This window comes from Carassius auratus, chromosome 19, assembly GCF_003368295.1.
Source record: "Carassius auratus strain Wakin chromosome 19, ASM336829v1, whole genome shotgun sequence".
In the NCBI taxonomy this organism is placed as follows: domain Eukaryota; kingdom Metazoa; phylum Chordata; class Actinopteri; order Cypriniformes; family Cyprinidae; genus Carassius; species Carassius auratus.
In genome coordinates this window covers 3,159,796-3,175,478 of record NC_039261.1, presented here as the reverse complement: position 1 = coordinate 3,175,478, position 15,683 = coordinate 3,159,796, and the positions used below count along the sequence as shown (strand labels likewise).

At 39.0% G+C, this 15,683-nt stretch overlaps 1 protein-coding gene across 4 annotated transcripts in view; it reads right to left on the bottom strand.

The window, feature by feature from the left end:
- The window catches only part of LOC113119150 (mitochondrial ornithine transporter 1-like), a 35,965-nt gene that overhangs the window by 3,406 nt on the left and 16,876 nt on the right, over positions 1 to 15,683 (bottom strand). For all 4 annotated transcript variants that reach the window (XM_026288392.1, XM_026288390.1, XM_026288391.1 and 1 more), the window contains 4 exons: positions 15,339 to 15,597; positions 11,818 to 11,958; positions 10,859 to 11,034; positions 10,518 to 10,676 (listed from right to left, as the gene is read on the bottom strand). In XM_026288392.1, coding sequence (XP_026144177.1) covers positions 10,518 to 10,676; positions 10,859 to 11,034; positions 11,818 to 11,958; positions 15,339 to 15,597 — 735 coding nt within the window. The remainder of the gene's footprint in view (positions 1 to 10,517; positions 10,677 to 10,858; positions 11,035 to 11,817; positions 11,959 to 15,338; positions 15,598 to 15,683) is intronic.

Below are 15,683 nucleotides of genomic sequence, written 5' to 3'. Positions count from 1 at the left end.
GACCGGATTCTGCGAAATTTTTATTGGCCCGGTTTAAAAAGAGATGTTTCACGTTTTTGTCAGACTTGTCATGTGTGTCAAATGGTGGGAAAGCCCAACCAAGTTATTCAGCCTGCACCACTTTGTCCAATTCCCATGGTTTCGGAGCCATTCGAGCACGTAATAGTTGACTGTGTTGGACCTTTTCCACGTTCAAAGTCTGGGTACAAGTACCTACTAACTATTATGTGCGTGACTACGCGTTTCCCTGAGGCGGTACCTTTGCGTTCCATCACCGCTAGAGCCATCACTAAGGCACTCATTAAGTTTTTCTCAGTTTTTGGGTTACCAAGAGTGATACAAAGTGATCGGGGAACGAATTTTATGTCTCATACGTTTTCTCAAGTGCTCAAACGACTTGGTATTAAGCATAACGTCTCGGCTGCCTATCATCCTGAGAGCCAGGGGGCGCTGGAGAGGTTTCACCAGACCCTGAAGTCTATGCTGTGCTCTTACTGTTTTGAGCTTGAGAGGGATTGGGAAGAGGGAATTCCTTGGTTGCTTTTTGCTTCACGAGAGGTAGTACAAGAATCACTTGGGTTTAGCCCTGCGGAACTGGTTTTTGGCCACAATCTGCGCGGCCCTCTGGCCGTACTGAAAGAAAAATGGCTCTCTGATTCAAAAAGCAGTACTCTTCCTGAGTATGTTTCACAATTTCATACACGTTTATACCGAGTCCGTGAATTGGCTAAGCAAAATCTTGAAAAAGCGCAAGAGAAAATGAAAACTTGGTTTGATAAGAAAGCTAGAGAACGGAGTTTTAGCCCTGGTGACAAAGTTTTGGTTTTGTTACCGGTGCTTGGTGGGCTATTGCAAGCTCGTTATACTGGCCCTTATGTGATTGAAAAGAAGTTATCAGATCGAGACTATGTTATCTCTACTCCTGACCGCCGTCAGAGGTCCCGAGTCTGCCATGTGAATATGATTAAAGTCTACCATGAGAGAAAGTCGGGTGCCAAACATCCAAAGAGTGGTTTACCTTGCGTTTCAGAGTGTGAAATCTCTGCTGTCGGGGTGCTCACATCTGAATGGATGGATGAGGCAGACGAAGGACCGTCAAGGTGTATAGTTCAGGGTAGGTTGAACAATTCAGAGATGCTCTTAACTTTGTCCAGTCAGCTACCGCATTTGTCTCCGGCTGAGAAAGCTGATGTTATGGAATTGGTGAGTACGTTTTCAGTGTTGTTCAGTGACATTCCCGGCCAGACGTCAGTTATCGAGCATGATATTGATGTGGGTTTTACGCCACCTATAAAACAGCATCCATATCGTGTTAACCCGTGTAAAAGAGCTAATTTGCAAAAAGAAGTCGAATACATGTTGGAAAATAACATCGCTGAGCCCAGCTCCAGTTCATGGAGTTCGCCATGTTTGCTGGTGAGTAAGTCGGATGGCACGTTTCGATTTTGCACTGACTATCGACGCGTAAACGCTGTTACAAAAACTGACTCTTATCCTTTACCAAGGGTAGATGATTGCGTCGATCGCGTAGGCTCTGCTGTTTATGTTTCGAAACTTGACCTGTTGAAGGGATACTGGCAGGTGCCTCTGACAGAACGTGCTAAGGAGATCTCAGCATTTGTCACTCCTGATGCTTTCCTTAATTATAAGGTTATGGCTTTCGGGATGAAAAATGCACCAAGTACCTTTCAGCGGCTTGTCAACACTGTTTTGGCTGGTGTAGGTGGTTGTGAAGCTTACTTGGATGACTTGGTTCTGTACAGCTCCTCGTGGGCTGAACATGTTGCGTTACTTCGCCAAGTTTTTCAGCGGTTGGCTGACGCTAAGCTCACTGTTAATCTGAGTAAATGTGAATTTGGTAAGGCCACCATTGTGTACTTAGGAAAAGTTATTGGCAGGGGTCAAGTACGGCCAGTGGCTGTAAAGGTTGCGGCCATTTGTGACTTTCCATCTCCAACGGATCGTAAGCAATTGAGACGTTTTTTAGGAATGGTGGGTTACTATCGTTCGTTTTGCAGAAACTTTGCAACTGTGGTTTCTCCTCTTACCAACTTGCTGAGTCCTAAAGTTCGGTTTGAGTGGTCTGATGTGTGCCAGTGTGCGTTTGAAAATGTTAAATCTCTGTTGATTTCATCCCCAGTGTTGGCCGCACCTGACCATTCACAACAGTTCAGTATCGTGGTGGATGCTAGCGATGTTGGGGCGGGAGCTGTCCTCCAGCAGATGGGTGCTGATGATGTGGAACACCCAGTGTGTTACTTTTCTAAAAAGTTTAATACTGCACAGTTAAAGTATTCTACTATTGAAAAGGAGGCATTAGCATTAGTTCTTGCGATTCAACATTTTGAGGTGTATTTGTCCAGCTGTTATTCGATCCTTGTGTATTGTGATCATAATCCGCTTATCTTTTTGAACTCCATGCGCAATTTTAATCAGCGTCTTATGCGCTGGAGTTTATACTTGCAGCCATACGACCTTGACATTAAACATGTCAGAGGTCGGGACAACGTGGTCGCTGACGCCCTATCCCGGATTGGATAGGCCTGTGGGTAACGTATGTTTTTGAGAAAGGTGTCTTTCAGTAGATGCACTTTCTTGTGGTGACGGTTCACTTTTGGGGGATGAAGGTGTTACATGCATGTATATTTATGTATTTGCCTGCCCTCTAGGGGCAGGTAAAGCGTGATTTACCATTGTTCTGATTTAGCAGATCCTCTACACGTGTGGACTATTTACATGAGCTTAAAGGAAGTCAAGTTCCCACACTTCAGGGGCGGAACTTGAGCGGCCGTCCCGAGTCGTAGCTGAGCTCTTTTCTGTGTTTATCCTTCTTATTTTTCCTGTCTAATTTCTCCCACTTGTTGTTATATTCCGTTTAATTAATAAATTCCCCTTTTGATCGAGCCTTTGTGTCATCCCTCTTTTGTGTTATAGCAGTGGCTGTAACATACATATACACATATATACACACACACACACACACACACACACACACACACACACACACACACACATATATATATATATATATACACACACACACACACACACATACACACACAGGTGTTGGTCATATAATTAGAATATCATCAAAAAAGGTGATTTCACTAAAATTAAGAACAGGGATACCATGGTCCTTAAACGAGGTACTGGTGACTTTGGCACTGTGTGCAGGTGCCAAGTCCTGTTGGAAAATGAAATATGCATCTCCATAAAGTTGGTCAGCAGCAGGAAGCATGAAGTGCTCTAAAACTTCCTGGTATACGGCTGTGATGACTTTGGACCTCAGAAAACACAGTGGACCAACACCAGCAAATGAAACCCATATCTTGTATACATCTGTGCATAGTGGTTCTTGAAGCACTGACTCCAGCTGCAGTCCACTCTTTGTGAATCTCCCCCACATTTTTGAATGGATTTTGTTTCACAATCCTCACCAGGGTGCGGTTATCCCTACTGCTTGTACACTTTTTTTTCTACCACAACTTTTCCTTTCCTTTGCCTCTCTATTAATGTGCTTGGACACAGAGCACTGTGAACAGCCAGCCTCTTTTGCAATGACCTTTTGTGTCTTGCCCTCCTTGTGCAAGGGGTCAATGGTCGTCTTTTGGACAAATGTCAAGTCAGCAGTCTTCCCCATGATTGTGTAGTCTACAGAACTAGACTGAGAGACCATTTGCATGCATGGGCTTATATTCCAAAGGAAAACAAACATTTCGATTAACATTTAATTTTAACATTCAGATATCAACTGTATCAGTATAGTACGACGTGAGGATACCCCCCCCCCCAAAAAAAAGGTATCTGTGAGGATTTCTAGTGAGGATTTAGACCCTATCATAGTACTGAGATTGCTCTCCTTAGAGTTACAAATGACCTGCTCTTATCATCTGATCGTTGTTGTATCTCTCTATTAGTTCTATTGGATCTTAGTGCCATGTTTGACACGTTTGTTGTATTGACAACAACATTCCTTTGCATAGACTAGAACACTTTGTTGGAATCAATGGATGTGCATTACCATGGTTTAAATCGTACTTATATGAACGCCATCAATTTATAGCAGTGAATGAAGAGGTATCTTACTGATCACAGTAAGTACTGAAGTGCAGTATGGAGTACCTCAAGGCTCAGTACTAGTGCCATTAGTCTTCATGCTTTACATGTTACCCTTGGGAGATATCATCAAGAAACAAGGTATTAGCTTTCACTGTTATGCTGATGATATTCAGCTCTTTATTTCTTCACGGCCCGGCAAAATATACCAATTTGAATACCTAACGGAATGCATAGTCGATATAAAAAACTGGGTGACGAGTAATTTCTTACTGCTAAATTCTGAAAAAAACAGAGGTGTTAAATATAGGACCTAAAAACTCTGTATGTAATAACCTAGAACGCCATCTAAGACTCAATGGCTGCTCTGTCAATTCTTCATCATCAGTTAGGGAACCTAGGTGTGCTATTTTATAGCAATCTTTCCTTAGGAAGTCCCATTTCTACCATTGGTAAAACTAAATTTTTCCATCTCAAAATTATATATCTAAATTATGACCTATAGAGCACAGGTCATAATTTAGATATATATTTTTGTCAATGTCAAATGCTGAAATGTCAATCCATCCGTTTATGACCTCAATGTTAGACAACGAGTTCTTACTAGAACCAGGAAGTATGACCATGTATGACCATGTCTCTGTCAACAATGCACTGGCTTCCTATTAAATGTATAGATTTTAAAATATTGCTTATTACTTGTAAAGCCCTGAATGGTTTAGCACATGGATTGGCAAGTTCGATCCAAGAGAGCCGCAGTCCTGCACAGTTCAGCTCCAACCCTTAAAAAAAAAAAAAACTCACCTGCCTGTACCTTAGTAATCATGAATGGATTGATGAGCTTGTTCAGGTGTGTTTGATTAGGGTTGAAGCTGAACTCTGCAGGTCTGCGGCTCTCTAGGACCGAACTTGCCGATCCCTGGTTTAGCACCTCAGTATTTGAACGAGCTCTTGTTACATTATAGTCCTCCACGTCCATTGCATTCTCAAAACTCAGGAAATTTGATAATACCTAGAATATCAAAATCAACTGCGGGCGGCAGATCCTTTTCTTATTTAGCACCTAAACTCTGGAATAACATTGTTCGGAAGGCAGACACACTCTTGCAGTTTAAATCTTGATTAAAGATGATTCTTCTGCACAATCTTTGCTACAGCCTGAAATTGAACTACTGGTTTCGTCTGGTCAGTGGAGAACTGGCCACCCAACTGAGCCTGGTTTCTCCCAAGATTTCTTCTCCTTTCTGTCACCGATGGAGTTTCGCTTCCTAGCCGCGGTCACCTCTGGCTTGCTTAGTTGGGGTCACTTCATCTACAGCGATATCATTGACTTGATTGCAAATGATTTCACAGATACTATTTAAACTGAACAGAGATGACATCACTGAATTCAATGATGAACTGCCTTTAACTGTAATTCTGCATTATTGACACACTGTTTTCCTAATGAATGTTGTTCAGTTGCTTTGACAATCTGTTTTAAAGCGCTATATAAAAAAGGGTGACTTGACCAAAATGATCAAACAAAATTATTTCTTTTGTATTGCAGTGCAGTAAGAAAACTATTTCGTTTTTCTTCACGTAAAATTTTATGCAACTCTTTAAACTTACTTACAATATCTGTAAGAATAACAATTTGGCTTTTATTTAAAGTATATCATTAACCAAACACATTTATTTTATTTTATTACAGAGAAATACTGCATTATTTATAGAGTTTTCTTAAATTACATATAAATATATATAAAAATTTAAAAAATTAAATTATGAAATCAGCCCCAGATGGAGCAAATGAACAGAACTGCTTACACCATTAATCGCACCTTAAAAAGAGAGAGAGAGAGAGAAAAAAAAAACATCATATTGCTGGCAGCAGAGGCTGCCACACACAAAAAAAATTATTTTAAAAATGTAAATTTAAAAAAAATGTAAAAATACAGCAGCACAAGGTTGTGGGTTTGATTCCCAGGGAACACATATTAGGTAAAAAAAAATTTTTAACCTCAATGCACTATAAGTAGAATTGGATTAAAGCGTCTGCTAAATGCATACATTACATTTAATTGTACAAATAAAAAAATAAATAAAAAAATCTTACATGCTTCCTGAATTATTACAGACAAATAACTTCACAAAATGGTCTAATGAAAAAAAAAAAAAGGTAAAATATAGTAATTCACATAAAGTGCAAAAATCTTTAAAGAAATTAGCATGAAACATTTACCAGAAAAATATGTTAGAAAGACAAGGGTCCAGAGCCCAGCTAAATGAGATATATTGCTCCATCATGATAACATCCAACTGTATTATTTTCAATAAATCTTCTAAACCCCTGTTAATTCTCAATGAGAACATCTGTATGAAAGAAGTCAATCTAGTAATAAGTGAATCAATCTTTTGGAGTTGTTTAATCATCCTCTGCTAAGAAGTTGAGAGATCTGTGGGAGTTGGATATAAATAGTTTCTGTAGAGTTTTGTGGATTACCATTGTGCTGCAGAGAAGAGCCTGTTTGGCCCATTATGGACCAAAACATAATCTTGCTGTTATGTGGCATGTTACTTTATTTAAAAGCAATAACTGTGTAATCACTAACACAGTGATTTCTATATATACATCAGCTCATGAATGTGTGTTGTTGCATTTTACAATAAAGTAGTACAATGAAGTAATAATTCAGCTACCTGTAAATCAACAGTTATTTAATGTTTGCAGTACAATTTTTTGCACTTTATTTGAATTAGGATATTTTACCTTAATTTTATGTTTTTGTTTTTTTTGGCTGCCAGTTATTGAACAATTTTTTATCTTTTCATTTTAAATTGAAGGTATTTGTAATATTACAGGAAACCACTGTATTTATTTATTTATCTTTTGCAGTGTACTTTTTTAGCAAGTTAAGGTATTTTAGTGTCTCTTTACTGTGAATTACATTACAAGCTATTGAAATTCCATCTTACTTTCTGGCTAAATATCAGCACCTAATTTCTAAATATGCACACTTAAAGGGGGTCTTAATATCCTGTTAATCTTGAGTACCCATATAGTAGTACTGCATCCTTCATAACTCCAAAAAGTCTTTAGTTTTATTATATTCATTAGAGAAAGTCTGTACCGATTTTTCCCGGAAAAACACGACCGGCTGGAGGCGTGACGTGTGGGCGGAGCTAAAGAATCACGAGCGCCAGTAAGCTTTTGCGTTGAGAGCGTTTGGAAGCTGTGACATTGAGGAAAAAACCATCATCCAAAACAAACCATGGCTAACAGTCAGATTCAGCTTATATTTATGATCCAGAATCAGATCCCGAGGCTGAAACTGAACGAGAGCAGCAGCAGCAACGACTCGCTCCGAGCGGGGCTCGAACCCGGGTCTCCGATGGGAGGCGGACGCACTAACAAGGAGGCAGAGATATTTGAAGCAGTTTTACTCACCGCCTGCGGTTCCAACACACAATCGTGACCCTTTTTCGTTGGGATTGCATCCTCCTTAAGAAATAAACGATATCCAAATCCGTCGTCAAACTGGGCCTTGTTTGTAAAACAAGCATCTTCGAAATGCAGGGAACAAACAAAAACACTTGCACAACTCTGTTGATGCTCTGTAAAAATAAACTCCGTCCACTGGTCCCTTAATGCTGTTTTTCTTTTGGTAATCTGTGCAGGGTTGTCTTGCCCTGGCAACCAAAAACACACTTCTTTTGTGACATTTCGCGACGCTCTCACTCTGATCAGTGAACTGTCTGTGCTGCTCAGTGCTCTGCTATATGGGAGCGCGCGCTCTTCCAGCAGAAGTGCCTCAGGACCCATATAAGGAAATTCCGCTCCATCTAACGTCACACAGAGCCATACTCGAAAAAAAACTTTCCGAAACTTGTGACAAACCGGAAGAGGTATTTTTGGAGCAGAAATACTCCTTCAAACGTACAACTTAAATTTTTTAAACTTTGTCCATGTTTAGCATGGGAATCCAACTCTTTAACAGTGTAAAAAACTCAGTATGCATGAAATAGCATTTCACCCCCCTTTTAATCATTAAGATTTCTTATATATATATATATCCATCTTTCCTGCTGATGTCTGTTATGTGACATAATAGTCAGAAAATAATATCCTCATCCTCCTGTATATGATGCATAAAGCTTAAGTATATATATATATATATATATATATATATATATATATATATATATATATATATGTATATATATAAAGCTTTATGCATGAGGATATTATTTTCTGACTATTATGTCACATAACAGACATCAGCAGGAAAGATGGATTTTCTGGCACAAGTGGTATTATCTCGTTATAATGGCCCATCTCCTGTATTCATTTTAAACTTGCAATAATCAAGGAACTCAATTGTCAAATGTAAAAATATTTATTGTTTGTCTTTTGAAAGTTGCATTCAAAATCTCAGTTTGTATGGGCATTATTAAAAATGCATTTCATAATATATATTTCATTCGACATTTAAAAGTAGAGCTGGTAAGCGATACAATTTTTTCTTTAATTACTTACAAGATGTTGTGATTAATTAATCTAAGTAAATCACACATCATATTTGGAGAAATTACTACCAAAAGATAGATTGTTTGATAAAATGTATTACATGTAGCCAACTGTTTTAGACCATGTGAGAAAATGATGACAGAATTGTTGGTTGGTTTTTGGTTGGGTGAAATATAACTTTAATAATTTATTTTCTTAATTTGATTATTATTACTATGAAAATATTACATTATTTCTTTAATGAAATGATACTCCAAACAATAAACTAAAACTGCAAGTAGGTGGTGGTAAATATTGTTATATTTTATTAATTCGTTACCATTACTGAAAGTTAAATGCGGTGCGTTACTATGCATTGATTTAATAAACTATGCAATCCGAACGCACCCCTGGCTCACACAGCGAGTGAGCAGGTGGGTTAATGACGAGATAAGTGATTATGATTGGCTAAGGCAGAGTCATATGTTTCATGGTAGCCAATCAGAGCCAGTGTTTTTACACACATGCCGGCACACGCGCCAGCGGCACCAAACACACAAACATGCAACAGCACAGATGCGCAGCAGCAGCAGAAATGGCGAGTCGGGAGCAATCCGATGAAAAGTTGGCATTTTCAAGGTGGAAATAGAAGCACTACTTCAAATTCATTGTGGTCAAAGGCAAGAATGTGCATGTAATGTGTGACACGCATCTACAAAGCTAGTGGCCCAAAACACTTTTCTTACAAATATAAAGATAATACTTGAAGTGCAGGATAAAACTCTTGCTGTCTTTTGATGTGCAATAAATATCGAATGTTATGTACGAATACCTGTCTTTTCTACTCATTTCAACTGACTTGTGAAAGCTGCTAAAAAATATATATATATATTTGACATATAGCAACTTTCTTTTTTTTTTTTTCTTTTTTTTTTAAGAGTAACGCAAATAGTTACTTTCCCTGGTAATGAGTTACTTTTATTATAGAGTAATTCAGTTACTAACTCAGTTACTTTTTGGAACAAGTAGTGAGTAACTATAACTAATTACTTTTTTAAAGTAACGCTCCCAACAGTGTTCATGAGTGAAGTAAAGGGTTCTTTATGAATGGTTCATTGAATCATTAGGCTTGTTCGACTTGAAGCGGATCATTAGAGAGCAGACGACTCCTTGTGCTTTTGAATCGCTCCCACAGTACTTTGTCATACATACATACAGCCAACATGACTATGGCCAATGGTTCAACGTCACAAATGGTTCACCAAATTCATTCAAAACATGGATTAAGAAATGAAATGCCGCTGCGAGTTGCTTGGAGATGAACAGTTCTGCTTTGTCTCTAACCTCTGATTGGCAAAATTTTGCAAAACGGACAACATTTGTGTTTAAAATAACAGAATATTAACTTCTTAATGAACTGTTGTCATCATAAGATGAGCATCACATTTGTGGTCGTGTGATATTGCACTTAGCCTACAACTTGTGTGATATTTCTATATAACTATGTGATGTAAATATGAGACACAAATGGGCCTTTTGCCCCATATCATGAATTTCAGGGATAATTACAAGCCCCCATCACACAGTAAGTTGTTTCTCTGCCTCATATTAGTCATCAATCGAGTGTATGAAATGGCAGATGATCCACACAGGTCTGGGGCGGGGCAAGTGCGTCAAATGCGTTAATAATTTTAACGCATTATTTTTCTCCATAATTAATCTAATTAACACGTTAAATTACCATCCCTACTTAAAAGATATTAGCACAAAGTGACTATTTTCTCAATACTGGTATACTGTGCAGTTTTGCGCTCATCAAAGTATCATGCTTTTAGCCTAGGTAACGGTAAACTTTATTTAAACAATAAGTTGAGTTTCCCGTGTCGAGAATTTATCAATCACCAAGACGGACAAGATGTTACATACAGTATGGCACTAGGTTTTGAAACAAAGATAAATACTGAAATCTCACCCTCATTTCGTAAAATCCCCATAAGAGTCTTGAGGAAGCCTTCCTGTTTCCCTGCTAAAGACAGAACCTGGATGCGAGACTTCACACAGTCTATGGGGTACACAACCAACCACAGACAGGCACCGCCAAAACCACCACTGATCATCAAGGGCACAACACCTGTCAGAAACAGAGGAGAACTTCCTGTTCATACAGAAGAATCATCCAAGAGGTTCTGTTCCACAGAAGAATTAAGTTAATGAAAAAGCAGCTTGGACATTCTTAAAAAATCATTTTTTGCAATGACATTAGTATATTGTGCCACAATTATTATTTTTTAAGTGGCCTTCCCATGGACTGACCTATGTGCTCTTTGTCTCTTCCCATGTGTTGGGCAAACATTGAGCGGCTGAGCTCATATCCTTCAAAGAAACAGAAGTATCCAGGTATCTCACGGACTATAGTGGTGGTGAGACCCTGATAGAAGCCCAGAGGTCCGTTTGTCCGTAACACATTTTTCACAACAGACCACACCGTGCTGAAAGAGAGCAAGGAATTTCAGCAAGATCCAAACTACTGGAGAACTATGATTTCCCATCATATTCGTCCGGGTTAAGTGGCATTATAGGCACACTGAACTCAGGAACTGTAGATGCCTTCATCCAACATTAGCCCCTTAAGGGGTTAACTTGCCCAAAAATGTAAATTCTGTCATCATTTACACACATACATATAATTCCAAACCTGTATGTGGAACAACAAACAAATAAATAAATAAAACGTCTGGTAACCACATGGGGGTAAGTAAATGATGACTGGTAAAAACAGGAATTCAGGGAATTCTCAAGGCCTGTCAAAACCTGTGCATAAAACAAATGCTTGCATAAGAAAAACAAGAGTCTGCTTTAAAAAGCATTTTGATCTTTTATTTTAATTATGACATTATTTCCATTGTCTTATCTTGTAAAATAAAAGCTATCATCATGGTAGTACTTGTTATTGATTTATTTATATATTATATATATATATATGGGGTGGGGTTGGCGCAGTGGATAAGACGCATGCCCTTGGTGTGAGAGACCCGGGTTCAAATCCACTGTGAGGCACCAATGTGTCCCTGAGCAAGACACTTAACCCCTAGTTGCTCCAGAGGCGTGCGACCTCTGACATATATAGCAATTGTAAGTCGCTTTGGATAAAAGCGTCAGCTAAATGAATAAATGTAAATGTAAATGTAAATGTTATACTCTGTGTGCGTGTGTATATAAAACAAATATGACTTGAATAACAAATATACATTTAAAAAGAACCATAACCAGACCTTTTCTGTCCACTGGCGATCTTGCCGGATGCCTCCATTTCATGCATGGCCTGCAGCCGACATTTAACCAGTTCAGTGGGGCATGAAGCCAGAGAGGAGAAGATGGACGCAACAGAGCCTGAGCAGGCCTTCTGAACATCACTGAAACACACATTACATCTAATAATCACACACACTGCTGAACTTCAGGAAAGGTCACACTGACACCGTTTTTATAGTTCATGTATCATTTCGCGCTAATATGAATCACTGCATATGACTCAAGATATAAAACCATTTCTGAGTCAACAGTAACGCCAAACAAAAAACACTACATTTTTACCTTTTCTGGAGAAAATCAAATTTAACACTGCATCGTGAAATTAAGAGGATTAATAACTTAACCTGATAACTGTTACTCACGTTTTTGAAGATAGACATGAATGTGCATGATACAAACCAAAATTTTTATAATTCATGACTGAAAACATTTTGTAAGATGATTTTGATGTGCCATTTACATGGTAATGTAATGTCTGATTTTAAAATGGGTTTTGAAGGATGAATTTTGAGATTTTATGTTTTCAAGTGATATATAACTTCTGATGATTTCTAAAATGTGATAGAGAAAAAGGCAACGAGGAAGTCTTATTTTTAAACAAAGGTCAAAACTCCTTTTGTAATGTAGATTTCTGAGGGTGCACTCTTGTCATAAATTGATCTATTACTTTTCCTACATAATTTTTAACAATAAATATTGGTATAATATATATTTGGGAGTCTTAGACCTTTCCAACGATATATAGTTTGTCAAGATTAGATTAAATTTGATTGTAATATAGTATAGTCAACGTAGGTGTCCCGTATACGGGACGGGGTGACATTTAACAGGTTAATTATGACCATTATTAATTAGTGGACAAATTGTAAATATGTAACGGAGAGAATTTTTTATAGATTTAACATTTTTGTCACTTTTTTCACACCTTTTTGTTCACAATAGAAGTACATGAATGAAATGAAGATCTTCAACAGAAATCAAACCGGACATGACAGTGTCCCCCTCACCAGACACCTGGAAGAGCCAGAGGAATGGGAATCCACAGTGGAGATTTAGGAATTGCTGACCATGAAAGAGCCAGGTAATTGGATGTGTCTGGGCCTGAGGGTTGGGTCTTTTCAGATTCCACAACTCCAAAGACTGTGGTGGATCAGGAGACTGTGACTGTACTGGTGGAGCCAGCTGAAAAGAACCGGAGGAGAAAGAGGACCGTGGCAGAGTCAAAGAAGGATAACCAGTGGCCCAGGACAAAACCATCAAGGCTATGATGCAGGGCAGTGGAAAAGGAAGTGGTAAAAATGGACAAAACTGGTGAGTCACTAGAGCTGGATGGGACCAGAAGAGAAGGAAGTGCTTTAGGGGTAGGACCTAAACCCACTAGGTCTATAAGCTCTGGCTCCTGGATAGATTGGGTGGCAGGTGCTGGCTCTGGGATGGACTGGGTGAAAGGCGCTGGCTCTAGAACAGAGTAAGCTGAGGGTCCATGGTGGCCGTGGCCAAAGGCTAGGGTCTGTGTAGAGCATGGTGTTGGCCTGGGGTCCATTGCAGGTGCGATGAATGGCTGGGGGGGATCAGGGAGAAAACCCAGGGTCTGGGAAGCCAGTGATTGTGATCCTCATCAACCTCACCAACGGTGAATGGGGGATTCGCTTAACTGTTGAGACAAGGATTTAAAGGCAAAATAAGTAATTTTTTGCCACTAGAGTGCGTATTCAAAATAAACAAAGAAACAAAGGTGTAGTTTGATGATGCTGTGACTGAGTGTTGAATCATGGGAGTTCTCATCCTTACAGCTGATGCAATTGGACGGGACTCATAAATCATGTTCATGGGTGAGCTGATGATTTATTAACACAGCAGAATGAAGCAGGGTGAGGCTGAACGCCGTCGAAGCGAAACGAAGCCGCTGAATCAGTGTGACACACGGCTCGAAAGCAGCGGAGCTTTTATTAACGCCACAGTCGACTGCTTTTCCGTTCCTTCAGTTTGTGCATATGCAGGGGGAAAAAAGCTGTTTTATCATACTAGATACATTTAAAAGTTCTGTTATTATTCTAATCTGAGCGGTAGTCACTGGTCTATTAAAATGAACAAAATATTGAAGCAAAAGAGCATGATTCTGTGTCATACTGTATCTTTAATGGGTTTCTCCAGCATGTGGACAAGCACTAAGAAATAAGGACCAAAATGTTTTTATGACATAGTATTGTGGTTATATAATTTTGTTTTCCATTCATGTGAATGTACAAACTTTGTTCAAGGTTTTGGAGTGTTTCCGTGGTCAGTTTTGTCTGTTCATCTAGATCATTTGTGGGGTCAGGCATTGATGTTGGACGAGAAGGCTGTCTATCAATCTCTGTTCCAGTTCATTCCAAACATATTCACACTGAACTCATCTGACCATGACTTAATGTGCCTTGCCTTGTGCACTGGGGCACAATCAAGCTGTAATAGAAAATGGCCCTCCCCCAGCTATTCCCACAAATGTGTAAACATAGCATTCTCCAAAATGTCTCAGTAGAGCAAGACATTAACACGTTCTTTCACTTGAAGTAAGAAGCCTAGCCCAACCTTTAAGAAAAAAAGAATCACATTCCATTGCCCATCTTCCATCAAACTTTACAGTTGGCATAATGCAGTCAGGTGACATTCTCCTGACATCCCCCAAACAGAGAAGCTTTATTGTCACAGAACATGTTTCCACTGCTCCCGAATCCAGTGGTAGCATGCTTTACTCCAGCTGATGCGTGCCATTGTACTTGATGATATGAGGCTTGCATGCAGCTGTTTGGCCATAGAGACCCAATCCATGAAGCTCCCACTGCACAGTTTTTGTGCTGATATTAATGCCAGAGGAGATTTTGAACTCTTCAGCTATGGAATCAGTAGAGTATTGCTGACCTTTATGCACCATATACCTCAGCACTTGATGAACCCTGGGACTTTACATGGTCTTCTGCTTCATGGCTAAGTTGCTGCTGTTCCTATACACTTCCACCTTATAATAATAATAATTATTATTGCATTAAATAATTTGCAGTTGACTGTGGGATGAAATTTTAACTGATTTATTGAAAAAGTGGCATCCAAACACTATTCTTTTTTCCTTTTTTCCACAAATATTTGTTATGCAGAATGTATCTAGGTGCACATCTGTGGAAATGTGTTTTGAAACATTTTAATTCATTAGGCTAATTAAAAGAGGTGTGTCCCAATTATTTTGTCCATACAGTGTATATACAGTATACCACGGTTTTATTGATTTATTTATTATTTGATAAGGCAACATAACATTTTCAGTATGTACATTTCACTTTTATTTTGGGGGCCTTTGAGTCACTGCTCTATATTTATGATGCTGTTTTGGTAATTCATTTCTATGATAGATTTTCATAGTTTTAGTGCTTAAAAGTTTCATATTCAATGGGACTATGGTATGTCTTATTCTTATTTGTGGCACTTTACTGCAATGGTACCTCACCTGAGTTCTGTGCATTGGTCCAGTCCTAAAACAAAGCGCACAACATTTTGGCAGAAGCCGTAGCTCATGAAGAGCACAGCATTTTCAGCAATGTTGGCAATGAGGGCAGGTGTGGTGCCCTGATATAGCCCTCGCAGTCCAACCTGTTTATAGACTGAGACGAAGCAGTGGACAAAGCCTCTGTACAAGCTGGGGAAAGTCTGCATCTTCACCTTGGCTGTATCAAAGGGCTGCCCGCTTAGCACACATGCAATCCCACCTGAAAAAGACAGAAGAGAGGAAACAGTGTAGAACATGCCTGAATGTTTTTACAAATTCCCATTATAAAGCAAAATGTATGAGTAT